General features: G+C 54.2%; 1 protein-coding gene across 1 annotated transcript in view; it reads right to left on the minus strand.

Moving 5' to 3' along the window:
• efnb3b (ephrin-B3b) overlaps positions 1 to 27,964 on the minus strand; it is a 101,359-nt gene that overhangs the window by 56,660 nt on the left and 16,735 nt on the right. Inside the window, exon 2 of the mRNA XM_072591366.1 lies at positions 9,742 to 10,034. Coding sequence (XP_072447467.1) covers positions 9,742 to 10,034 — 293 coding nt within the window. The remainder of the gene's footprint in view (positions 1 to 9,741; positions 10,035 to 27,964) is intronic.

Raw genomic sequence — 27,964 nt, forward strand, 5'->3', positions numbered from 1 at the left:
ATGTGTGTGGGTGTGTGTGTGGTGTGTGTGTGTATGTGTGGGTGTGTGTGGGAGTGTGGTATGGAGTGTGTGTGGGTGTGTGTGTGGGTGTGTGTGGGTGGGTGTATGTGTAGGGGGAGTGTGTGTGTGTGTGTGTGTGGTGTATGTGTGTGAGAGGTGTGTGGGGGGTGTGTGTGTGGGGAGTGTGTGGGGGTGGGAGTGTGTGTATGGAGTGTGTGGGGGGTGTGTGTGGGTGTGTGTGTGGGGGTGTGTGTGGGGGGGGTGTGTGTGTGTATGTGTGTGGGGTGTGTGGGGGGTGTGTGTGTGGGAGGTGTGTGGGTGTGGAGTGTGTGGGTGTGTGTGAGTGTGGGTGTGAGTGTGTGTGTGTGTGTGTGAGGTGTGGGTGTGTGTATGTGTGTGTGTGGGTGTGTGGGAGTGTATGTGTGGGTGTATGTGTGAGAGTGTGTGTGTGGGAGTGTATGTTTTTGTGTGAGAGACAGGGGTGGGTGTGAGAGTGTGTGGGAGTGTGGGAGTGTATGTGTAGGGGTGTGTGTGTGTGGGGCTGTGAGAGTGTGGGAGTGTATGTTTGGGGGTGTGTGTGTGGGGGGTGTGAGAGTGTGGGTGTGAGAGTGTGTGGGAGTGTGGGGTTGTATGTGTGGGGGTGTGTGGGAGTGTGTGAGTGTGTGTGTATATGTGGGGGGTGTGTGTGTGTGGGGGTGTGTGTATGTGTGTGGGGTGTGTGTGTGTATGTGTGGGTGTGTGTGGGGGGTGGGGGTGTGTGTATGTGGGTGTGTGTGTGTGTGGGGGGTGTGTGTATGTGTGTGGGAGTGTGTGTGTGTGGTGTATGTGTGGGTGTGGTGTATGTGTGGGTGTGTGAGTGTGTGTTTATGTGGGGGTGTGTGTGTGTGGGGGTGTGTGTGTGTGTGTGGGAGTGTGTGTGTGTGTGTGTGTGTGTATGTGTGGGTGTGTGTGTGTGGGGGGGTGTGAGAGTGTGTGTATATGTGGAGGGGGGGGGGGTGTGTGTGTGTTTTGAGATGTCGAACTCTCTGGCTGTTTGAAGCTGGTGTGCCAGGATAGGTTATGGTTTGGTTGACTGGGCACTCACTGTTCTCTCCTGTTCCTGAGGCTCACACAGCAACACCATCTTTGTCTCTCCCTCTTTCTCTCTCTCTCTCTCTCTGTCTCTCTGTCTGTCTGTCTCTCTCTCTCTCTCTCTGTCTCTCTCTCCCTTGCTCACTGTCTCTCTCTCTCCTTCTCTTTCTCTCTCTCTCTCTGTCTCTCTCTCCCTTGCTCACTGTCTCTCTCTCCCTCTCTCTGTCTCTCTCTTTCCTCCCCTCCAGCCCCCTCCCAGCTCCTCACTGAAATGCCATTTGTTATCCCAATCCTTCCAGTCCCCTCCCAACACTGTCCTTATCCAATAATTCACCTCCCCCCATCTCCCCCCCCCGTGCGAAGAATCATTAGCTCAGTGTATACCACTGGATGAAGGGGCAGGCCTGTAGAGCAGGGAGGCATGTGGTCACATAATTACACACATCACCCATATCAGGGTCACTGAGCATGGCATCACAGACTGGCACCTGCTGCAATATACAGCCAGATACAGGAGAGCACGGCCAGCAAGGGGGAGGGAGAGACGGAGCGTGTGTGTGCGCGAGAGAGAGAGAGAGAGAGAGACAGTGAGAGAGAGAGAGAGACAGTGAGACAGAGAGAGAGAGACAGTGAGAGAGAGAGAGAGAGACAGAGAGAGAGACAGTGAGAGAGAGAGAGACAGTGAGACAGAGAGAGAGAGACAGTGAGAGAGAGAGAGAGAGACAGAGAGAGAGACAGTGAGAGAGAGAGAGACAGTGAGACAGAGAGAGAGAGACAGTGAGAGAGAGAGAGAGAGAGACAGAGAGAGAGAGAGAGAGAGACAGTGAGAGAGAGAGAGACAGTGACAGAGAGAGAGAGACAGTGAGAGAGAGAGAGAGAGACAGAGAGAGAGACAGTGAGAGAGAGACAGTGAGAGAGAGACAGTGAGAGAGAGACAGTGAGAGAGAGACAGTGAGAGAGAGACAGTGAGAGAGAGAGAGACAGTGAGAGAGAGAGAGACAGTGAGAGAGAGAGAGAGAGAGAGACAGAGACAGTGACAGGGAGAGGGAGAGGGAAAGAGAGAGAGCAAGAGACACAGTGAGAGAGAGACAGTGACAGGGAGAGGGAAAGGGAGAGGGAGAGAGGGAGAGAGAGAGAAAGGGAGAGAGAGAGAGAGAGAGACAGAGAGTGACAGGGAGAGAGAAAGAGAGAGAGAGGGAGAGAGAGAGAGAGACAGTGAGAGAGAGAGACAGTGACAGGGAGAGGGAGAGGGAAAGAGAGAGAGCAAGAGACACAGTGAGAGAGAGACAGTGACAGGGAGAGGGAAAGGGAGAGGGAGAGAGGGAGAGAGAGAGAAAGGGAGAGAGAGAGAGAGAGAGAAAGGGAGAGAGAGAGAGAGAGAGAGAGAGACAGAGAGAGACAGACAGTGACAGGGAGAGAGAAAGAGAGAGAGAGGGAGAGAGAGAGAGAGAGACAGTGAGAGAGAGAGACAGTGACAGGGAGAGAGAGAGAGAGAGAGAGAGACAGTGAGAGAGAGAGAGAGAGAGAGACAGACAGTGACAGGGAGAGAGAAAGAGAGAGAGAGGGAGAGAGAGAGAGAGAGAGACAGTGAGAGAGAGAGACAGTGACAGGGGGAGAGAGAGAGAGAGAGAGAGAGAGACAGTGAGAGAGAGAGAGACGGTGACAGGGAGAGAGACAGTGACAGGGGGAGAGAGAGAGAGAGAGAGAGAGAGAGACAGTGACAGGGAGAGAGAAAGAGAGAGAGAAAGAGACAGTGAGAGAGACAGTGATAGGGAGAGAGAAAAAGAGAGGGAGAAACAGAGAGAGAGAGAGAGACAGTGAGAGAGAGAGACAGTGACGGGGGAGAGAGACAGTGACAGGGAGAGAGAAAGAGAGAGAGAGAGAAAGAGAGAGAGAGAAAGAGAGAGACAGTGACAGGGAGAGAGAAAGAGAGAGAGAGAAGAGACAGTGAGAGAGAGAGAGACAGTGTCAGGGAGAGAGAAAAAGAGAGGGAGAAACAGAGAGAGAGAGAGAGAGACAGTGACAGGGGAGAGACAGTGATAGGGAGAGAGAGAGAGAGAGAGTGATAGGGAGAGAGAGAGAGAGAGACAGTGACAGGGAAAGAGAAAGAGAGAGAGAGAGAGAGACTGAGAGAGAGACAGTGACAGGGAGAGAGAGAGACAGTGATAGGGAACGAGAAAGAGAGAGAGAGAGAGAGAGAGAGACAGTGACAGGGAGAGAGAAAGAGAGAGAGAGGGAGAGAGAGACAGCAAGAGAGACAGTGAGAGAGAGAGAGAGAGAGAGCGAGACAGTGACAGGGAAAGAGAGACCCATGAAAGATAGATAGTGACAGAGAGTGAGAGACAGTGAGAGAGAGAAAGAGAGATAGCGAGGGAGAGGGAGAGAGAGACTGCGAGAGAGAGCGAGACAGTGTGGGAGACGGAGAGAGAGATAGTGTGCTAGAGAGAGAGGGGGGACTACATAGAGAGAGGGAGACAGAGAGAGACAAGCCAAGAGGGGGAGAGAAACAGACATGGAGTGATATGGAGAGAAGGAAAGAGAGAGTGAGAGACAGTGAGAGAGATGGAGGGTGGCAGTGAGTGGATGACTCTGTGCACCCTCAGACAGACAGTCCCTGACAGAGTGGGGTGTAGAGGGGGGACTGGGCTGAGGGGCTCACAGAGTCAATGTGCCTCCCTCAGCAATACCATTACATACACACCAGGAGGGCATTGCCACAGGACTGTCTGTGGGATCTTGCTGTGTACAGATTGGCTGTTGGAGCTCCCAAAATGCACCTGTGATGACACATTCCATTCACCGTGCAATATGGTGAGGAGGCAGAAGGTCACTATATAAATGCAGGTGGGTGATGCTGAGATTAGTCTTGCTCAGCTCCCAGTGAACACACCACAGAAAGTTCCAGAGTCCGTCCAACAGTCTCCAGCTCACAGTGAGACAGTTACACCGAAAATAATCTCATCCACATCGCGATAATGTCGGGACAAAAACTGGATCTCAGTGCAGCTCCCACAAATCCTCATTTCCAAAATTCCTGTCCCCTACAGCCCCTCACTCCCCCGGGAAATCCCTCTAACTCTACACTCACTCCCACTCCAAGCAGAAACCAGGACCACACTGTCGGAGGGTCAGTACTGAGGGAGTGGGCACTGTTGGAGGGTCAGCGCTGAGGGAGTGCCCCACTGTCAGAGGGTCAGCGCTGAGGGAGTGCCCCACTGTCAGAGGGTCAGCGCTGAGGGAGTGCCCCACTGTCAGAGGGTCAGCGCTGAGGGAGTGCCCCACTGTCAGAGGGTCAGTGCTGAGGGAGTGGGCACTGTCGGTGGGTCAGTGCTGAGGGAGTGGGCACTGTCGGTGGGTCAGTGCTGAGGGAGTGGGCACTGTCGGTGGGTCAGTGCTGAGGGAGTGGGCACTGTCGGTGGGTCAGTGCTGAGGGAGTGCCGCACTGTCGGAGGGTCAGTGCTGAGGGAGTGCTGCACTGTCGGAGGGTCAGTGCTGAGGGAGCGGGCACTGTCGGAGGGTCAGTGCTGAGGGAGTGGGCACTGTCAGAGGGTCAGTGCTGAGGGAGTGCCGCACTGTCAGAGGGTCAGTGCTGAGGGAGTGGGCACTGTGGGAGGGTCAGTGCTGAGGGAGTGGGCACTGTCAGAGGGTCAGTGCTGAGGGAGTGCCGCACTGTCAGACAGTCAGCGCTGCGGGAGTGACTGTGTTATCAATTTCAGATAAAGTAGGTGTACCATCAGAGAGACTGTCAGACAGAGAGAGAGAGAGAGAGAGAGAGAGAGACAGGGGCAGACAGGAAGGAGGCAGAGAGATGGGGTACTCTCGGAGGCAGACAGACAGCAACAGAGTGAGAGTGAGTAAGAGAGAGGTAGTATAGCAGAGGCATGTTAAGCAGGAAGCAGAGCAGACTGGAGCAGTGCAGTGTGTGTCTTTTCCGAGAGGATTGGATATGAAGCCTGGAGTGGGCTGAGTGTGAACACAGTGTAGTTGTGATCAGTTCCTGACCACAATAACTCGCTCTGGAGAATTCACTTCACATTAATCAGAGAGTCAGTCTCCCTGCCCCCAGGCCGTCACGGAAACACGCAATTCAAGCAGAAAGACTGACTGAATGAAAACCAGGCCACATTCTGCTCAGGATCACAGAGCCCAGGGCTGCAAGCAGAAACAATCACTCGCCAGATCAGTAACCAGCAATCCCAAATCCGACAGGACAGCAACAAGCCAAGCAAACAGCAGCTGGGAATGGGGGGGGGGAAGAGAGAGGGACGCAGGCCAACAGAAACACAGAGGGAGGGTCTGTCCGAGGGTCAGTGCTGAGGGAGTGGGCACTGTCGGAGGGTCAGTGCTGAGGGAGGGGGCACTGTCGGAGGGTCAGTGCTGAGGGAGTGAGCACTGTTGGAGGGTCAGTGCTGAGGGAGTGGGCACTGTTGGAGGGTCAGCGCTGGGGGAGTGGGCACTGTCGGAGGGTCAGTGCTGAGGGAGTGGGCACTGTCGGAGGGTCAGTGCTGAGGGAGTGGGCACTGTCGGAGGGTCTGTGCTGAGGGAGCAGGCACTGTCGGAAAGTCCAACAGTGGGGAGTATTCCCTCACCCTCCTGACTTGTACCTTGTAGATGGTGGGACAGGCTTTGGGGGGGGGGGAGTCAGGAGGGGAGTTACTCGCTGCAGGATTCCCAGCCTCTGCCCTGCTCCTGTAGACACTGAGTTGATGTGGGGAGTCCAGTTGAGTTTCTGGTCAATGGTAACCCCCAGGATGTTGATAGTGGGGGATTCAGTGATGGTCACACCATGGAATGTCAAGGGGGGGTGTGGTGAGATTGTCTCCTGTTGGAGATGGTCATAGCCTGGGGTTTAATGGAGTGAGGGTTTTGGAATGTTCTGCTCTAGGAGCCGAATATTGTGAATCTGTCCCAGCCATTTCTGCTCCACGCTGGAGGAGGGCAGGCTACATAAATTCATCATTTCCTTGTTGTATTGTTTGATACCCCTCCCCCACCATTTCCCATGGGACCGCAGCCTGAGATGTTAACAACACAGAATGTTCCGGAACAGATACAAGCTTTTGCTGATGACAATGCTGGAAGCAGAGATGTGAAGTTATCTAATGTTCTCGTGACCCTACAGCGCTTTTGGAAGACAGCTGACCATCACCATCTACCAATAATATCGCCACCAATCCTCGTCTCCTTCCTATCGGAAAGATGTTATGAAATGTGAAAAGGTTCAGAAAAGATTTACAAGGATGTTGTCAGGGTTGGAAGATTTGAGCTGTAGGGAGAGGCTGAACACGCTGGGGCTGTTTTCCCTGGAGCGTCGGAGGCTGAGGGGTGACCTTATAGAGGTTTACAAAATTATGAGGGGCATGAATAGGGTAAATAGACAAAGTCTTTTCCCTGGGGTGGGGGAGTCCAGAACTAGAGGGGCATAGGTTTAGGGTGAGAGGGGAAAGATATAAAAGAGACCTAAGGGATAACATTTTCACCCAGAGGGTGGTACGTGTATGGAATGATCTGCCAGAGGATGTGGTGGAGGCTGGTACAATTACAACATTTAAAAGGCATTTGGATGGGTATATGAATAGGAAGGGTTTGGAGGGATATGGGCCAGGTGCTGGCAGGTGGGACTAGATTGGGTTGGGATATCTGGTCGGCATGAACGGGTTTATGACTCTAAATAACAGCCTAGTCAGTGATGCTCATAACCCAATGTTTCAAATCTCAGACAGACAACAAAATAACATCACGACCCATCACAGTCTAACTCAAGGAACCTCTCAGGAGAGTTGGTTCACTCAGCAAGTCCTCTGGTCATTTAATACGACAGTAATAGAACTCAACACCAAACCCAGACGAGAGTTATTCCGAGATTTCTGATGAGGGTGAATAATTCATCATGAATAAGCTGCTAGATATCTATTTTATGCGCTAGTGTTTTTTCACGCAGAGGGTGGTACATGTATGGAATGAGCTGCCAGAGGAAGTGGTGGAGGCTGGTACAATTACAGTATTTAAGAGGCATTTGGATGGGTATATGAATAGGAAGGGTTTGGAGGGATATGGGCCAGGCGCTGGCAGGTGGGACTACATTGGGTTGGGGTATCTGGTCAGTACGGACAGGTTGGACTGAAGATACTGTACATCTGTATGACTCTATCTCAACAAGATAGAGGGGGGGGAGGTGGAGGGAGAGAGAGACAGACATGGAGAGGGCACTGGGAGGAGGTTCCAGAGCTCAGGGCTCAGGCAGCTGGAGGCACTGCCCCCAATGGGGGAGCGATGGGAATCAGGGGATGGTCAAGGGGCTGGTATTGGAGGGGGTTACAAAGATAGGGAGGGGGTGTAGGGGCTGGAGGGGGTTACAGAGATAGGGAGGGGGTGTAGGGGCTGGAGGGGGCTACAGAGATAGGGAGGGGGTGTAGGGGCTGGAGGGGTTTACAGAGATAGGGAGGGGGTGTAGGGGCTGGAGGGGTTTACAGAGATAGGGAGGGGGTGTAGGGGCTGGAGGGGGTTACAGAGATAGGGAGGGGGTGTAGGGGCTGGAGGGGGTTACAGAGATAGGGAGGGGGTGTAGGGGGTTACAGAGATAGGGAGGGGGTGTAGGGGCTGGAGGGGGTTACAGAGATAGGGAGGGGGTGTAGGGGGTTACAGAGATAGGGAGGGGGTGTAGGGGCTGGAGGGGGTTACAGAGATAGGGAGGGGGTGTAGGGGCTGGAGGGGGTTACAGAGATAGGGAGGGGCTGTAGGGGCTGGAGGGGGCTACAGAGATAGGGAGGGTGTGTAGGGGCTGGAGGGGTTTACAGAGATAGGGAGGGGGTGTAGGGGCTGGAGGGGGTTACAGAGATAGGGAGGGGGTGTAGGGGCTGGAGGGGGTTACAGAGATAGGGAGGGGGTGTAGGGGGTTACAGAGATAGGGAGGGGGTGTAGGGGGTTACAGAGATAGGGAGGGGGTGTAGGGGGTTACAGAGATAGGGAGGGGGTGTAGGGGGGGTTACAGAGATAGGGAGGGGGTGTAGGGGGTTACAGAGATAGGGAGGGGGTGTAGGGGGGGTTACAGAGATAGGGAGGGGGTGTAGGGGGGGTTACAGAATTAGGGAGGGGGTGTAGGGGGTTACAGAGAGAGGGAGGGGGTGTAGGGGGTTACTGAGATAGGGAGGGGGTGTAGGGGGTTACAGAGACAGGGAGGGGGTGTAGGGGCTGGAGGGGGTGGAGGGGGTGTAGGGGCTGAATGGCACATGATGACGTTAATGTCTATGTTATTGAACAAACTGAACACTGGCCATGACACTTCTGCCCAGTTGCTGTGTTCAGCAATGAGCTGCTCTTGAGAATCACAGACATCCCTACAGTGTGGGAGTAGGCCATTCCACCCATCAGATCTGTACCGACCCTCCGAAGAGCATCCCACACAGATCTCTACCCTTATCCTTATAACCCTGCATTCCCCACGGCCATTCCACCCTAACCTGCACATCTTTGGACTGTGGGAGGAAACCGGAGCACCCGGAGGAAACCCACACAGACACGGGGAGAACGTGCAAACTCCACACAGTCAGTCGCCTGAGACTGGAATCGAACTCGGGTGCCTGGCGCTGGGAGGCAGCAGCACTGTCCATGGAGAATAATTAGCAAGAACTGTTTCCTAGTATTTGTCCGGCTCAAAGGTTGCACAAGATGGAAGTAAACATCAGGAGGGTCCTGTCTGTGTGTGAGGGTCCCACCCAGGTCATGGTCTGTCCTTTCAGAACCAAGACTGTTGGTGAAATCATCTCAGCCCATTCACTCCAGCGGGCAGTGCCAGGGTGAGGGGGATCATCGGGAGACCACGTTTTACCGAGAAATCAATCACAGCTTCATCAGCTCCTGGTAATGACGGGCAAAGGGACGGGCACAGGGACGGGGAGAGCAGGGGGGCAGAGGGGGAGGGGAGGGGAGGGGAAGGCCAGTGAAGGGGCAGAGTAAGGGCAGTCAGTCAGTCACCGATACGGCCTGGCAATGGCATTAGCAACGGAGTGCACAGGCTGATCCCAGCAGGAGTCGCAGTCATCAATAAACACCCAGTCAATACCAACAGGGGGTAGGGTACATCCAGGACACCACCAGTCACAGACCCCCTACCCACTGGACACTGACCCCGATCACCCCCAGGCCCTGTCTAGTCAGTGCCCACTCCTTTACCCAACAGTTACTGACCCCTACCCACCAGACACAACCCCTAACCACCAGGCACTGACCCCTACCCACCAGGCACAGACCTCTACCCACCAGGTACTGACCCCATACCCACTGGGCACTGACCCCAATCGCACCCAGGCCCTGCCTACAGTCAGTGCCCACTCCCTTACCCAACAAGCACTGACCCCCTACCCACCAGGCACAACCCCTACCCACCAGGCACAACCCTTACCCACTAGGCACTGACCCCTACCTACCAGGCACTGACCCCTAACCACCGGGCACTGACCCCTAACCACTGGGCACTGATCCCCTACGCACCAGACATTGATCCCCCTACCCACCGGGCACTGATCGTCTACTCACCGGGCACTGATCCCAATCGCCTCCCCCAGGCTGTGTCTACAGACAGTGCCCATATCCCTCTCCAGTGGGCATGGAGCCCACTATCCCCCACCCTCCAGAGCCCTGATTGCCCACCCCCCCCACCCCAGCACTCACTGATAATGTAGTAGTTGTGATGGGGTTTGAACTCCAACCCCCAGAGGTTGGGGCTGAACTCTTGGAATTTGATGGTGAAGCGAGTGATCTGGTCGGGTTTGTCACAGGTTAACAGCACCGTCGGACTCATCACCGTGTCACACCGCTCTGCTTGTTCCTCACTAACCAGGTACAGCCGGTAATATTCATACTCCTCGGTCGACAGGGAACCACGTGGGATCGACTGTGGACAGATCAGATCAATCCGATCCCCAATCTGCGGGTACAGAACGTACCCCTTGGCATCCAGAAATCTGCCAGAGAGAGACAGAGAGAGGGTCAGCTCCATACCCACACAGCACTGAGTGCACACCCTCCCACGATCAACCCACTGTCACCCTCCCATCTCTCAGTCTCACACAAACCTGAAATCTTACTGAGGGAGCGCCGCACTGTCGGAGGGTCAGTGCTGAGGGAGTGGGCACTGTCGGAGGGTCAGTGCTGAGGGAGAGCCGCACTGTTGGAGGGCCAGTGCTGAGGGAGTGGGCACTGTCGGAGGGTCAGTGCTGAGGGAGTGGGCACTGTCGGAGGGTCAGTGCTGAGGGAGTGCCGCACTGTCGGAGGGTCAGTGCTGAGGGAGTGCCGCACTGTCGGAGGGTCAGTGCTGAGGGAGTGGGCACTGTCGGAGGGTCAGTGCTGAGGGAGAGCCGCACTGTTGGAGGGCCAGTGCTGAGGGAGTGGGCACTGTCGGAGGGTCAGTGCTGAGGGAGTGGGCACTGTCGGAGGGTCAGTGCTGAGGGAGTGCCGCACTGTCGGAGGGTCAGTGCTGAGGGAGTGCCGCACTGTCGGAGGGTCAGTGCTGAGGGAGCGCCGCACTGTCGGAGGGTCAGTGCTGAGGGAGCGCCGCACTGTCGGAGGGTCAGTGCTGAGGGAGTGCCGCACTGTCGGAGGGTCAGTGCTGAGGGAGTGGGCACTGTCGGAGGGTCAGTGCTGAGGGAGTGCCGCACTGTCGGAGGGTCAGTGCTGAGGGAGTGCCGCACCGTCGGAGGGTCAGTGCTGAGGGAGTGCCGCACCGTCGGAGGGTCAGTGCTGAGGGAGTGCCGCACTGTCGGAGGGTCAGTGCTGAGGGAGTGCCGCACTGTCGGAGGGTCAGTGCTGAGGGAGTGCCGCACTGTCGGAGGGTCAGTGCTGAGGGAGTGCCGCACTGTCGGAGGGTCAGTGCTGAGGGGGTGAGGACCAATGCCTTGCTGTGATAATTTCTAAAGGCAGTTCGGAGTTTGTGGGACTGGAGTCACGTGGAGGCAAGGTTGCCCTCCCCTGTAGGCCATTGGTGAACATGGTGGGGTTGCTATGACGATTGATGATGGTGGTCACAGTCACCATCCTTGGGACCACTGTCCAATCCCGGGTTGTCTTCATTGGCATTAAATTGGGGCACCGTCCTGCAGTGGGACCTGAACCCGTGACAGCCATAGAGCTCTCCCCAGGGTCCCGAGGTCAATATCCCAGCCCTGTACCGCTGCTGTCTGTGGGATCGTGCTGTGCTCCCCTTCCATTACAACAGGTGACCAATCTCCCCCACCCCATCCCCAACGAGAGGCACTCGATTGGCTGAGGGGTGCCCACAACCTCGCTGAAGGAGGAATAGGGGCTTGAGAAATGCAGGTCCTGCCAGTGGCTGTACGCTGGGCGTGTGTGTGAGAGAGCATCCCCCGCCACCCTCAGCTCCCGTCCCTGGGCTGTTATCCCGGAACGTTCCCACATGCTGATGGATTCCACAGATGTCTCCTCAAGAGCCCAGACAAAGGCAGGATGTGACACTCGGTCGTTTGTATCAAAGATACAACCCTCCGCCCTGAGACAGCAGGAACTCAGTCATGGAGTTGGGAACGTCACTCCCCAGGAACCAGTCCGGATCATCCGGGGGGAGGGAGGGGGAGGCAGGTTTAGCTCACCCCCTCCCCCAGAGGACAGCACCACCCCGAGCCGGGGGATATTTCCACCATCTCCTGACACCCCCCCATCCTCACCTCCAGACCGGGAGTCCGAGAACGTCCTCTGCCCTCACTGTTTACATCCTTTTGCCTCCCTCCCAGTTTTTACCAGGTTTTGGAGACTGAAGGTGGAGGGGCGGACAGAAACATTGAAATTCCTGGCTAAACGGAGGCCATTCAACCCATCGAGTCTCGTCTGCCATGAACAGTGCTGGTAGCTGATCTGATCAGCCTCAACACCACTCCATTACCTTTTCCCCTCGATTCACTCCACCACATAGAACATTCCAGCGCAGTACAGGCCCTGATAGACCATTCCAGCGCAGTACAGACCCTGATAGAACATTCCAACACAGTACAGGCCCTTATAGAACATTCCAACACAGTACAGGCCCTTATAGAACATTACAGCACAGTACAGGGCCTGATAGAACATTCCAGCGCAGTACAGGCCCTTATAGAACATTCCAGCGCAGTACAGGCCCTTATAGAACATTCCAGCGCAGTACAGACCCTTATAGAACATTCCAGCGCAGTACAGACCCTTATAGAACATTCCAGCACAGTACAGACCCTTAGAACATTCCAGCGCAGTACAGGCCCTTATAGAATATTCCAGCGCAGTACAGACCCTTATAGAACATTACAGCGCAGTACAGACCCTTATAGAACATTACAGCGCAGTACAGACCCTTATAGAACATTCCAGCACAGTACAGACCCTTATAGAACATTACAGTGCAGGACAGACCCTTATAGAACATTCCAGCGCAGTACAGACCCTTATAGAACATTCCAGCCCAGTACAGGCCCTTCAGCCGACCTGTGAAACCAATCTGAAGCCCATCTAACCTACACTATTCCATTATCATCCATCTGTTTATCCAATGTCTATTTAAATGCCCTTAAAGTTGGAGAGTCTACAACAGTTACAGGCAGTGCATTCCACACCCTTACTACTGAGTGAAGAAACTACCTGATTAAAAACCTCTCTCTCTCTCTCGGTCTCTGTCTCAGCCTGAAATACACTCAATTTCCCAGGCCAGACACCCCCCTGCGGGAAAGGATCCTTCCCCACAGAGAGATGGAGTCCCTCCCTACAGAGAGAGAGAGGGGTCCCTCCCCACAGAGAGAGAGGGGGACCCTCCCCACAGAGAGAGAGAGGGGGTCCCTCCCCACAGAGAGAGAGGGGGTCCCTCCCCACAGAGTGAGAGGGGGTCCCTCCCCACAGAGAGAGGGATCCCTCCCCACAGAGAGAGAGGGGGACCCTCCCCACAGAGAGAGAGAGGGGGACCCTCCCCACAGAGAGAGAGAGGGGGACCCTCCCCACAGAGAGAGAGGGGGACTCTCCCCACAGAGAGAGAGGGGGACCCTCCCCACAGAGAGAGAGGGGGACCCTCCCCACAGAGAGAGAGGGGGACCCTCCCCACAGAGAGAGAGGGGGGTCCCTCCCCATAGAGAGAGAGGGGGACCCTCCCCTCAGAGAGAGAGGGGGACCCTCCCCTCAGAGAGAGAGGGGGACCCTCCCCTCAGAGAGAGAGGGGATCCCTCCCCACAGAGAGAGGGGATCCCTCCCCACAGAGAGAGAGGGGGTCCCTCCCCATTTCTGTCTTCAATGATCCCTTCCCAGATGACAAATGGTACAGTACAGGAACAGGCCCGTGGGTCAGTTGAGATGCACCAACACAGAATGCCTTTCAAAACCTTTTGCCTCAACACAGTGCATCTCCCTCTATTCCTGATTCTGTCCAAATACCTTGGAAACATTGATATTGTATCCGTCTCCACCATCTCCTGTGTCAGTGCATTCCCAGTACTCCTCTGTGTAAAAGACCTGCCTCTCCCATCTCCCTTAAACCTTCCCCGTTTTACCTTAAACCTACATCCCCCAGTAATCGATATTGCTACCCTGAGAAAATACCTCCAATTATCCATACTATCCAAACCTCTCAGAGTTTTGTAAAGCTCTATCAAGGAGCCCCCTCAACCTTCAACATTCAAGTGAAAACAAACCAAGTTTGTCCAACACCTCCTCGTAGCTGATACCCTCCAAACCAGGCAACAAAACGGTTTTGGTGTCTTCTCGAAAGCCTCACATCTCTCTGACGCCATGGCGACCAGAGCCGTACACAACGTTCCAAATGAGGCCCAACTAAAATCCTATCCAGGTTGTGACTCAGAATATGGTGAATTCCAGCCATATGGGGTAGAAGACCCTATCGAGGGGCATCTAACCTATCTCTCGAAGGGCATACACTCATTGGGAGCATAGATCCATCAAACGCTGGGACTGAGGGATCGTTCCTGATCGCGAGATTCCTCCGTGGGATCTCTCTTCCGACCGGATCGGCCAATGGATTGCTGATCCCACTGAGCATCACTGGGAGGGGGGGGCAGGACAAGGGTTGGGTAGTGGGTGAGAGGGGGTTTGGGAGGGGGTGGGGGGTGGGGGGTGGGATTTGAGGAGGGACGATGGCGTTGGGGATGGGGAGGGGGGGCTGATGATCCCCCCCCCATTTCCTCTCCATCTCTCCCCTTCCTCCTTTCCAAAGCTCTCATTAGCCAATCCGTGGAACACGTTGGGAAAGTCCATGGGGTTCTTTGGGGGGGGGGGTTGGCAGTGGGTTGATGGTAAGATAAAAAAGGGGCAGGAAAGTAGAATCGAGGATGATTTGGGTCGTCCACGATTCCCCGTGGAATGGACCTGATGGGCCGAATAGCCTCCTGCTCAGATTCCTCGTGGGCCTGTGGCCTACGACGTCAAAGGTGCCACATAAATGCACACTTATCAACCAGCCAGCCGTTTGGTTACCAGGGGAGAGGTTTCCCTCATCATTACCAGAAACCCCAGAGGTCATTCTCCCCACTCACCCTGCATCCCAGGGTCAGAACAAAAACCGACAAAAGTGCCCCCAGAATCCTTCACTCCGACACTGATCAAGTTTGGGGCCTAGTCTCAAGCGAAGCCTGACTCCCAGCTTGGCCTCCAATAGGGAGTCTCCTGGAAACTGGGATTTGGGAAGGATTCAGGAGGTGTCATCCAGCATGCTCCAGCAGGATTCCTAATGTGATCCACTCCGACCCCAGGGATCCCATCAAACAGCCGACGCAGTCTGTTATTTGTTTTCATTTTACACTGAAATCACAGGCCGCTTCCTCTCCGGCTTGGGCCAGGCCTCATGACTCAATTCCTGACAAAGACTTCCCGCTGCCACAACACGTGTGATTATATCTGTCTGTCAGCACTGTCCAAAATCCGAGAGAGAGAGAGAGAGAGGTGACCATTCAGCCCCATTCTGATCCGCAGTGAGACCATGCTGGGCCAGTACTTGAGGCCCACCCTCCATGGTTTGACTGACATTGTTGCCTTTGCAACAATAGGAAATACCCTGACCATTAAACTTGCAGATTGATTTCCCCAGGGTGGGGCAACAGCCAGTTCTGAGACTGCCACTTCCACATCTGGGTTTTACATCAGGCTCCCTCTCTCTCCCTCGGTGTCTCTCTCCCTGTCTGTCTCTCCCGCTCCGTGTGTGTGTGTGTGTGTGTGTCTCTCTCTCTCTGTCCCTCTGTGTCTCTCTCTCCCCTCATCACCTCCTCCCTCTCTCTTTTTCTCCCCCCATCGCTCTCCCTCGCTCCCTCCCTCCCAGTACTGAGTGTTCCGGTACATTCTATGCCTGCGCTCCGGGCTCTGACTGAGCAGGCTGGGATTGGCCAGCACACAGAGAAAATTCGGATCCCCACGTTGCTCACTTCGACCTCCACACAGACCACCCCCACTGAATAAGCCCTAACTCTGTACGGTTACACAGTGAGTTACCCTTACCCTGCTGAATAAACACTGACTCTGTACGGTTACACAGTGAGTGACCCTTACCCTGCTGAATGAACCCTGACTCTGTACGGTTACACAGTGAGTGACCCTTACCCTGCTGAATAAACCCTGACTCTGTACAGTTACACAGTGAGTGACTACACTGAGGGAGGGGTGAGGGAGTGTTGCACTGTCGGAGGGTCAGTGCTGAGGGAGTGGACACTGTCGGAGGGTCAGTGCTGAGGGAGTGCCGCACTGTCGGAGGGTCAGTGCTGAGGGAGTGGGCACTGCCAGAGGGTCAGTGCTGAGGGAGTGCCGCACTGTCGGAGGGTCAATGCTGAGGGAGTGCTGCACTGTCGGAGGGTCAGTGCTAAGGGAGTGGGCACTGTGGGAGGGTCAGTGTTGAGGGAGTGGGCACTGTGGGAGGGTCAGTGTTGAGGGAGTGGGCACTGTGGGAGGGTCAGTGCTGAGGGAGTGGGCACTGTGGGAGGGTCAGTGCTGAGGGAGTGGGCACTGTGGGAGGGTCAGTGCTTAGGGAGTGGGCACTGAGGGAGGGTCAGTGCTTAGGGAGTGGGCACTGTCGGAGGGTCAGTGCTGAGGGAGTGGGCACTGTCGGAGGGTCAGTGCTGAGGGAGTGGGCACTGAGGGAGGGTCAGTGCTGAGGGAGTGGGCACTGTCGGAGGGTCAGTGCTGAGGGAGTGGGCACTGTCGGGGGGTCAATGACTACATGGTGTCAATAAAGTGGATATCCTGGTCCTCCTGCCTTACAACCTGTGGAATCTTGCTGTGCACAGTTAGCAAACAGCTTTTCCTGGTGTGTTTCTCCCAGTGGCCTGCCTGTGGATGGGAGAGTTGGGGACAGGGATAGTCCAGACCCTGTGCTGAGGGAGGGAATCACGGATCGAGTGGCTCTCTGCAGCCCGCGCTCTCCGGGCTCCTTTGGGAAAGGTGCCATTGGATTTCTCCTGTTGCCAAGGAACCTCAGCACCGTGGGAGTGTCACTGAGCCTGGGAAATCCTATTGCCAAAGCTACCTGGGATCTTCCAATACCACTCGGCCAGGGAACAGAGAGAGGCCATTCGGCCAATGGAGTCTGTTCTCCCACTCAGTTCACAGTGAACCAGCAGAGAGAGAGAGAGAGAGGCCGCTCTGCACATCATCCCTGTGCTCACCCCTGAGAAGGGTCAGCCTCGTTCCCCCCTCGCACACTTTCCCAACCGTTCTCTTCTCTCCCTCCACTAGTTGGGTAATCCCCACCCCACCACCCCGAGACACTGCCCTCGCAGACTACAACTTGCTCCGTCAAATGGAACCTCGCTCTCAATGCTGGCAAAGCCAAGGAACTCATTATTGACTTTCAGCAGGATGTTACTCATGACCCCCCTCTACACGTTAACAGTACAGAGGTGGAATGAGTGGAGAGTGTCAAGCTCCTGGGAATGGTCATCCACAACAAGCTTTCTTGGACTCTCCATGTGGATGCACTGGTTACAAAGGCCCAACAAGGTCTCTCCTTCCTCAGGCAGCTGGGGAAATTTGGCATGACAGCGAATACCCTTGCCAACTTTTATAGGTGCACCATTGAGAGCGTTCTGTCTGGGCGTATCACTACCTGGTATGGTAACTGTACCATGCAAGATCGGAGATGGTTACAGAGAGTGGTGAACTCGGCCCAGACAATCACAAAGACCAACCTCCCATCTATAGGATCCATCTACCAGGCCCCGCTGTCAGGGAAAGGCCGCCAGCGTTCTCAAAGATCCATCCCACCCTGGCAATGTTTTTCTGCAACCTCTCCCATCGGGGAGAAGGTACAGAAGCCCAAACACACGCACCAGCCGGTTTGGAAACAGTGTCTACCCTACTGCTGTTAGAATACTGAATAGACTCACAAACTCTTAACATTCCCCCGTACCTGTGTTATTTTGGACGGGGTTCCCCTATTATTTACTCTGTGATCTGCCTGTATTGCTCACAAGACACAGCTTCTCACTGTGCCTCGGTACACAGGACAATCAATTCAATTCAGATACCACCCCCTGCTCTTTTCAGTCTGGGTCAGTTTGGGTTCCCTCCTCCTGGCTGTGGGAACAGTTCCTCCTGGTTTGTGACCATCAGACAAACCAGTTTCCCATCCACTGACCCTACCTGAAACAGCCAAATCCCCCTCCCAGCCCGCCGTTACCCCCTCTCTCTCCCCCATCGGGCAGGCCACAGGAGAGTTTGAAAACCCGTACCCTCCAACATACTTAAGAGCAGCTTAGTACAGGCCCTTCGGCCCGCGATGCTGTGCCAACCCTCCATCCTATTAAGATTGTGTTTCTTCCCTGCTGTTATTAGAATTACAAAAGGACCTCTCAATTCTGAGGAGAAAGTGAGGGCTGCAGATGGTGGAGCTCAGTGTGGTGCTGGAAAAGCTCAGGTCAGGCAGCATCCGAGGGGCAGGAGAGTCAACGTTTCATACGTAAGCCTGACATTCCTGATGAAGAGTTTACGACTCTCCTGCTCCTCGGATGCTGCCTGATCTGCTGTGCTTTTCCAGCAACACTCTCCACTCTCAATTGTTGACCTTCCCCTAGTCTTTGTTGTAGCTGTAACACGATGTGCTGCATTCTGTTCTGTTACCCTGACGTCTTATGTAAGGGACGGTCTGCCTGGTTAGCACACACAAAACAATACCTCTCACTGTATCGCGGTACATGTGACAATAATAAATCAGCTGAGAAAGTTGTGTCACATGTAGGCAGGGGGTTAAGGTGGTGTTTAACACCCTGGCCTTCATTGCTCAGACCTTTTGAGTACAGAGGTTGGGACGTCACGCTGAGGTTGTACAGGATGTTGGTGAGGACTGTTCTGGAATATTGTGTCATTTCTGGGCACCCAGTGATAGGACGGATATTAATAAATTGGAAAGAATTTAGAAAAGATTTACAAGGATGTTGCCAGGGTTGGAGGATCTGAGCTACAGGGAGAGGCTGAACAGGCTGGGGCTGTTTTCCCTGGAGCGTCGGAGGCTGAGGGGTGACCTTATAGAGGTTTACAAAATTGAGGGGCACGGATAGAGTGAATAGACAAGGTCTTTTCCCTGGGGTGGGGGAGTCCAGAATGAGAGGGTATAGGTTTAGGGTGAGAGGGGAAAGATATAAAAGAGACCTAAGAGGCAACTTTTTCACCCAGAGGGTGGTATGTGTATGGAATGAGCTGCCAGAGGAAGTGGTGGAGGCTGGTACAATTACAGTATTTAAAAGGCATTTGGATGGGTATATGGATAGGAAGGGTTTGGAGGGATATGGGCCGGGTGCTGGCAGGTGGGACTAGATTGGGTTAGGATATCTGGCCGGCGTGGACGGAAGGGTCTGTTTCCATGCTGTACATCCCTATGACTGACTGACTCTCTCACACACACACACACACACACACACACAGGCCATGTGCTGGCAAATGGAACTAGATTAGGTTAGGATATCTGAGCAGCATAGAGGAGTTGGGCCGAAGGGTCTGTTTCCAGGCTAAATTGTATCAAAAACAAAATCAAAATCCAAACCACTTGCCCTGTACAAATGCTTCGATCCAATTTCCCCTTATCCTTCAATGCTCTGAAGGGAACTATTTCAGCCTCTCCAGCTCACCAACCCCCTCCCAGCACCCCCACCCCACAGTTAAGGTCGGCTAGTGATCATTGTTCGAAACATTGAGGCGCATTCACTGTCCATTCTAGGGTTTGTAGCCAAAACAGACAGACAGACAGACAGACACACACACACACACACACACACACACACACACACACACACACACACACACAGGGTATTAACAGCTGAAAATAAATCCATGACTGTTTTTTGGAGAGAGAGCCTTGTTGGGGAAAGTGATGCTGGAGATGGAGGCAGAAAGGTTAATGGTTTGTCTGCTCAGGGGGAAGCAGACGATGAGAGGATGTGCAGCAAACTTTCCTGAATTAGATGAATTTAGGTCACTGCTTCTGGTTACATCGGGTGTCAGCCATCGAAACAAAAACCTGCCTTCGTCCAACAATTAACCCTTCACTGGACAACCAGGAGCAACTCCACAGAGAGAGGGAGGGAGAGAGGGAGGGAGAGAGGGAGGGAGGGGAGGGAGAGGAGGGAGGGAGAGGAGGGAGGGAGGGACAGAGGGAGGGAGGTAGGTAGAGAGGGAGGGAGGGACAGAGAGAGGGACGGAGAGAGGGAGGGAGGGAGAGAGAGAGGGACAGAGGGAGGGACAGAGGGAGAGAGAGAGGGAGGGAGGGAGGGAGAGAGGGAGGAAGGGAGAGACAGGGAGAGGGAGAGAGAGACAGAGAGAGAGAGATATTGAAACAGACAATTACTAAGACTTTTCATTGTTCACAGAAAATGTCACACACCAGTGCAGAGGGAGCTTTACTCTGTATCTAACCCCGTGCTGTCTCTGTCCCTGGGAGTGTTTGATGGGGGGGGGACAGTGTAGAGGGAGCTTTACTCTGTATCTAACCCCGTGCTGTCCCTGTCCTGGGAGTGTTTGATGGGGGACAGTGTAGAGGGAGCTTTACCCTGTATCTAACCCCGTGCTGTCCCTGTCCCTGGGAGTGTTTGATGGGGGGACAGTGTAGAGGGAGCTTTACTCTGTATCTAACCCTGTGCTGTCCCTGTCCCTGGGAGTGTTTGATGGGGGGACAGTGTAGAGTTAGCTTTCCCCTGTATCTAACCCCATGCTGTCCCTGTCCTGGGAGTGTTTGATGGGGGGGACAGTGTAGAGGGAGCTTTACTCTGTATCTAACCCCGTGCTGTCCCTGTCCCTGGGAGTGTTTGATGGGGGGACAGTGTAGAGGGAGCTTTACTCTGTGTCTAACCCCGTGCTGTCCCTGTCCTGGGAGTGTTTGATGGGGGGACTGTGTAGAGGGAGCTTTACTCTGTATCTAACCCCGTGCTGTCCCGTCCTTCCCAATGACTCAGACGGGAGAGAATTTTCACCAATCCACCAGCTCCTCACACACATCCTAACCTTCCGGGAAAGCTCACCCTGGATCCAAACCTCCCATTGTCCCAACGGGTAGATTCCGAGTGAGATATTCAATATCTAATCCCGGAGTTATGTTCAGTTGGAAGCTTCCTGTAACCCTATGCTTGGGAGCTACGCTCGATACCCGATTCCTGACAGGGATCCAGTGCGTTCTTTCAATCAGTACAACAGGGAGGATCATGGGGAATAGGCTCAGAGTTCAAATGGTCAGAGAGCTGGCACGGGGTCAATGGAGCGAGTGGCCTGGCTGACCAAGGAATGGATTGTGTTAGACGCAGTACTCCCTGGCCTGGACAGGCCACATGAATATTTCTTAGGCCAGTGAGTAGACACGGCCCAGTACCCACCACCCCCGCAGTGACCGCTCACTCCGTACTAGCCCACCATGGTTTCAGAACACTCTCCTTCCTGACCAGCGTGGCCCCCATTCCCAGGCCATTGGATGGGGGTAAGGGCATCTCTCGCCCACCCCTAACTCACTCTGACAACACAGGCTGGAGACTCCCCTGAGCCCTAGGGTCAGCAGGAGGCCACTCAGCCCCTCCAGCCTGCTATCCCCATGTCCCTTGGTGTAATCAGAAATCGGTGCAGGTAAAGGCCACTCAGCCCCTCCAGCCTGCTCCACCATGGAATATGATGATGGTCCAGCCCCATCACTGCCTTCCTACCCCCCTCTCCATCACCATCAACCCCATCACTGAGTAAATCTCTACCCCCTCTGTCAAGTTATCCTGTGTTTCAGCATCCACCGCACTCGGGGGGGGGGGAGGGCAGGGGGTGTGAATCTCACAGATCCCCCAGCTTTCAAGAGGGGTCAATTGTCCTCCTCTCTGTTTTCAATCTGCTGTCCCTTTTCCGAAATCCATAACCTCTCGTTCTCGACTGTTCCCCCCCCCCATGGGGAACCATCCATTCTACGTTTCCTCTGTCAATCCCTTCACCATCTTACACACCTCCTCTCACTCTCTGAAGCTCCCAACAGAATCGCCCGAAACTGCTCAGGGTTCTTTCAGAAGGCAAACTCTTCACCTCCAGAATCAATCTCACAAACTTAGGGCCAGCACGGTGGCTCAGTGGTTGGCACTGCTGCCTCACAGCACCAGGAAGCCAGGTTCGATTCCATCTTCGGGTGACTGTCTGTGTGGGGTTTGTACATTCTCCCCGTGTCTGTGTGGGTTTCATCCCACAGTCCAAAAGACGTGTATGTTAGGGTGGATTGGCCTTAGGGAACTGTCCCATAGTGCCCAGGGATGTGCAGGTTAGGGTGGATTGGCCATGGGAAATTGTCCCGTAGTGTCCAGGGATGTGCAGGTTAGGGTGGATTGGCCATGGGAAATTGTCCCATAGTGCCCAGGGATGTGCAGGTTAGGGTGGGTTAGCCATGGGAAATTGTCCCTTAGTGTCCAGGGATGTGCAGGTTAGGGTGGGATTGGCCATGGGAAATGCAGGGTTACAGAGAGGGGGTGGGTGAGAGTGGGATGCCGTATGGAGATGTTGGATGGGCTGAATGGCCTCCAGGGATTCTCTGAACTGCCTTCCAATGCAATACCACCCTCCTCAGGGAATGGAGACCAGGAATTTTACAATACTCCAGGAACTGACTCACTAATGTCTTCTCCAGTTTTAGAATAGATTGCGTAGAAATACCAGGGATGGGAGTGTACTCCCCGTGTATCCCTGCTCCATCTCTGGGCTGGGAGTCTCTCCCCGTGTAACCCTGCTCCATCTCTGGGCTGGGAGTCTCTCCCGGTGTATCCCTGTTCCATCTCTGGACTGGGACTCACTCCCCGTGTATCCCTGCTCCATCCCCGGGCTGGGAGTCTCTCCCCGGTGTATCCCTGCTCCATCTCCGGGCTGGGAGTCTCTCCCCGGTGTATCCCTGCTCCATCTCCGGGCTGGGAGTCTCTCCCCGGTGTATCCCTGCTCCATCTCTGGGCTGGGAGTCTCTCCCCGGTGTATCCCTGCTCCATCTCCGGGCTGGGAGTCTCTCCCCGTGTAACCCTGCTCCATCTCTGGGCTGGGAGTCTCTCCCGGTGTATCCCTGTTCCATCTCCGGGCTGGGACTCACTCCCCGTGTATCCCTGCTCCATCTCTGGGCTGGGAGTCTCTCCCCAGTGTATCCCTGCTCCATCTCTGGACTGGGACTCACTCCCCGTGTATCCCTGCTCCATCTCCGGGCTGGGAGTCTCTCCCCGTGTATCCCTGCTCCATCTCCGGGCTGGGAGTCTCTCCCCGGTGTATCCCTGCTCCATCTCTGGGCTGGGAGTCTCTCCCGGTGTATCCCTGCTCCATCTCTGGGCTGGGAGTCTCTCCCCGTGTATCCCTGCTCCATCTCTGGGCTGGGAGTCTCTCCCCGGTGTAACCCTGCTCCATCTCCGGGCTGGGACCCACTCCCCGTGTATCCCTGCTCCATCTCTGGACTGGGAGTCTCTCCCCATGTATCCCTGCTCCATCTCTGGGCTGGGAGTCTCTCCCCGTGTATCCCTGCTCCATCTCTGGGCTGGGAGTCTCTCCCCGGTGTATCCTTGCTCCATCTCTGGGCTGGGAGTCTCTCCCCGTGTAACCCTGCTCCATCTCTGGGCTAGGAGTCTCTCCCGGTGTATCCCTGCTCCATCTCTGGGCTGGGAGTCTCTCCCCGGTGTATCCCTGCTCCATCTCTGGGCTGGGAGTCTCTCCCCGGTGTATCCCTGCTCCATCTCCGGGCTGGGACTCACTCCCCGGTGTATCCCTGCTCCATCTCTGGGCTGGGAGTCTCTCCCCGTGTATCCCTGCTCCATCTCCGGGCTGGGAGTCTCTCCCGGTGTATCCCTGCTCCATCTCTGGGCTGGGAGTCTCTCCCCGGTGTATCCCTGCTCCATCTCTGGGCTGGGAGTCTCTCCCCGGTGTATCCCTGCTCCATCTCCGGGCTGGGACTCACTCCCCGTGTATCCCTGCTCCATCCAATTTCCGTTGGAAGTCCCTGACTGAGTCTGCCTTGCCCAGACTCTCGAACTGCACGTTCCTGATCCTGACCACTCGCTGTTGCTTGTTCTACTGATCCCCTTCTGACCACTGCCCCCTTGATCTATCCTCTTCCACCCCCCCACCCCCCCCCCCCAAACAGGAAGGGTCTCTCCCCTTCCACTCTGGCCGTGATACCGAACACCTCAACCGATTCCCCCGTCCAATGTCCCGTCTCCCTGGACGGCAATCCCAAGTGTCCCAAACTATCCACGTAATGACTTTCCCTTGTTCTGGGGAATCTCTTTGACAGTCTCTCTCTCTCTCTCTCTCTGATGTGTGCCCGTCTTTCCTATAACGGGGTGCCCACACTGTACGTGGGACTCCAGCTAAGGTCGAACCTGTGTCTGATACCTGACCAACAAACCCCAACCCCCCTGCTCCTGTACGCTATCTCCACCGTTAATGAAGGCAGGGACTACAGTATGTAATATTCACTGTTCTTGCTCTCCTGTCCCTAACACAGGAACATTACACGGAATATTAGCTGACCGCTCCCCCCAGCTGTCAACAACACACACATTCAAGGATCACAGTAAACCCACACAGTGTGGACAGAGGCCACTCATCCCATCGAGTCTATGCTGACCCTCCGAAGAGCTTCGTACCCAGAGCCATCCCCAATCTCTGTAACCCCGGGTGAGCGTGGGGGTGGGAGGGGTGGTAATCTGACTGGGGGAGAGCAGTGTGGTGCAAACACATTAAATCAAAATCTGTGCACTTAGGTAACAGCAGCCACGTCCCCAGGTCCACCCATCCCACTGCGTCTTCCCCAACTCCTCCCCCCCCACACACACCCCCACCACGTCACGGCCAATAGAGTCCAGGCACTGCGCTGGCAAGGGAAACGCAGTGGTGAGTGGGTGCACAGCAAGATCCCACAGGCAGCCAAAGGGGGTGGGGGGAGCGACCAGGCGTGTTTTCTCTCTCTCTCACACACGCATGCACAATCCTGGTGAACCTCACCAGCCCCCCCACTCCACATTCCCCCACCTGTGGGATCTTCCTGTGCAGGTGGGGGGACGGAAATGTGCCATCGGGGGTGGAGGGGGTGGGGGGGAAGCAGGGTGAGAGACAAGGGTCATCACCACCATCACATTGCTGTCCCTAAACCCCAATCTGACCATGATCGCTGCCAGAGACAGCACCTCCACAGGTGGGAGTGGGTCACTGCAACGTGACATTTAGCAAGTTGACACGGTCAGTTACAACGTTAAACCAGGAGACAAATCAATCAGGTTTCCCCCTCAACCTCCTTCTTTCCAAGGAAAATAATCCTAATCTACTCAACCTCTCCTCATATTTAGTATCCTCCATACCAGGCAACATCCCGGTGAACCTCTTCTGCACCCTCTCCAAAGCATCCACATCCTTTTGGTAATATGGTGGCCAGAACTATACGCAGTATACTAAATGTGGCCGAACCAAAGTCTGATACAATTGTAACATGACCTGCCAACTCTTGTACTCAATGCCCGGTCCGATGAAGGAAAGCATGACATATGCCTTCTTGACCACTCTACTGACCTGCGTTGCCGCCTTCAGGGAACAATGAACTTGAACACCCAGATCTCTCTGTACAACAATTTCCCCCAGGACATTTCCATTTACCATATAGTTCACTCTGGAATTGCATCTTCCGAAATGCATCTCCTCGCATTTGTCTGGATTGAACTGCATCTGCCATTCTCTGCCCAACTCTCCAATCTATCTAGGCTCTGCTGTATTATCTGACAGTCTCCTTCACTACCTGTTACTCCACCAATCTTAGTGTCATCTGCAAACTTGCTAATCAGACCACCAATACCTTCCTCCAGACCAGTTATGTATATCACAAACCACAGTGGGCCCAGCGCAGATCCCTGTGGAACATCACTGCTCACAGGTCTCCATTTTGAGAAGCTTCCTTCCCCAACTCCTCTCTGTTTCCTGTTGCCCTGTCAGTTCTCTATCCATCTCGCTAGAACAACCTGGACCCCATGTGACTTCCCTATCTCCATCAGCCTACCGTGGGGAACCTTATCAAACACCTTACTGAAGTCCACATATATGACATCCACATCCCTTCCCTCATCAATCAACTTTGTTACCACCTCAAAAAATTCGATTAAGTTGGGAAGGCATGACCTTCCCCGCACCAAACCATGCTGCCTATCACTGATCAGCCCATTTTCTTCCAAATGTAAATCGATCCTATCCCTCAGTATCTTCCCTACCACTGAGGCCAGGCTCACCGGTCTATAATTCCCTGGATTATCCCTGCTACCCTTCTTAAACAAGGGGATAACATTAGGAATCCTCCAGTCCTCTGGGACCTCCCCCAAGGATTCAAGGATGCTGCAAAGATATCTGTTAAGGCCCCAGCGATTTCCTCTCTCACTCCCTCAGTAACCTGGAATCCGGGCCTGGGGACTTGCCCACCTTAATGCCTTTTAGAATACCCAACACTTCCTCCCCCTTTATGCCAACTTGACAGAGAGTAATCAAACCTCTATCCCTAACCTCAACATCCACCATGTCCCTCTCCGCGGTGAATGCCGATGTAAAGTACACATTAAGAATCTCACCCAGTTTCTCTGAGTCCACGCATAATTTTCCTCCTTTGTCCTTGAGTGGGCCAACCCTTTCCCTAGCTACCCTCTGGCTCCTTATATATGAATAAAAGACTTTGGGATTTTCCTTAACCCTGTTTGCTAAGGATATCTCATGACCCCTTGTAACCCTCTTAATTCCTCATTTCAGATTGGCCCTACATTCCCGATATCCTTCCAAAGCTTTGTCTGTCTTCAGTCGCCTAGACCTTATGTATGCTTCCTATTTCCTCTTTGCTAGTCTCACAATTTCACCTGTCATCCATGGTTTCCTAATCTTGCCATTTCTATCCCTCATTTTCACAGGGACATATCTCTCCTGCACTCTGAATCTACCTCTCTTTAAATGCCTCCCACACATCAAATACGGATTTACCCTCAAACAGCTGCTCCCAATCCACATTCCCCAGCTCCTGCCGAACTTTGGTATGACTGGCCTTCCCCCAGTTTAATACTCTTCCTTTAGGACCACTTTCATCTTTGTCCATGAGTATTCTAAAACTTATGGAAGTGTGATCACTCTTCCCAAAGTAATCCCCTCCTGAAACTTCACCCACCTGGCTGGGCTCATTCCCCCAACACCAGGTCCAGTCTGGCCCCTTCCTGAGTTGGACTATTTACAGACTGCTCTAGAAAACCCTCCCGGATGCTCCTGACAAATTCTGCTCCATCTAAACCTCTAACATTCAGTGAATCCCAGTCAATGTTGGGAAAATTAAAATCTCCCATCACCATCACCCTGTTGCTCCGACATCTTTCCATAATCTGTTCCATATTTGTACCTCGATCTCACGCTCGCTGTTGGGAGGCCTGTAGTACAGCCCCAACATTGTTATCACACCCTTCCTGTTTCGGAGTTCTGCCCATATTGCCTCACTGTTCGAGCCCTCCATAGCCTCCTCCTTCAGCACAGCTGGGATCTCCTCTCTGACCAGTAATGTAACTCCTCCATCCCTTTCACCTCCCTCTCTATCCCGCCTGAAGCATCCATATCCTGGGGGATTTTGTTGCTAATCAGGTCCTTCCCTCAACCAAGTCTCAGTAATAGCAATAACATCATACTCCCAGGTACTAAACCAAGCCCTAAGTTCATCTGCCTTACCTACTACACTTCTCATATTAAAACAAACGCACCTCAACCACCTGACCCTGCGTGTTCATCATCTGCTCCCTGCCTACTCTTCTCCTTAGTCACACTGACTTCATTATCTAGTTCCTTACAGGCTTTAGTTACTGCTCCCTTCCTGTCCTCTAACCTCCTCATTTGGCTCCCGTTCCCCCGTCACATTAGTTTAAACTCTCCCCAGCAGTGTTAGCAAAAGGACATTGGTTCCAGTCCAGCCCAGACGGACACTGTCCCATCTGTAATAGTCCCAAACCTTTCAGTCCGGGTAGTATTCGCAGTAAATCTATTCTGCATTCTCTCTAGTTTAACAATATCCTTTCTAGAGTAGGGCAACAGAACTGTACATTGTCCTCCAAATGTGGTCTCACCAGTTTCCTGTCCAGCTCCAATCCTCAGAGCTCGGAGCGGTGAATGCTACCAAGTCGAATACTTTCTTCACCGCCCTGTCTACCTGGGAGTCTGCTTTCAAGGAGCTGTGAACCTGTCCCCCCCCCAGATCCCTCTGTTCAGCCACACTCCCCAGGGCCCTGCTGTTGACTGGGTAAGTCCTGGCCTGGTTTGACCCAACAAACTGCAAGACCTCCCATTTATCAGGAACAGGATCCAGTCGGAAGGGAGTGAGGGGGGGGGGGGGGCGTTGGGGAAGCACAACACAACGCCCAGATGTTGGGGGTAAATATTGACGGGTGCACCCCACGGGGGA

Source organism: Chiloscyllium punctatum, chromosome 21 (assembly GCF_047496795.1).
Source record: "Chiloscyllium punctatum isolate Juve2018m chromosome 21, sChiPun1.3, whole genome shotgun sequence".
NCBI classification, from domain to species: Eukaryota; Metazoa; Chordata; class Chondrichthyes; order Orectolobiformes; family Hemiscylliidae; genus Chiloscyllium; species Chiloscyllium punctatum.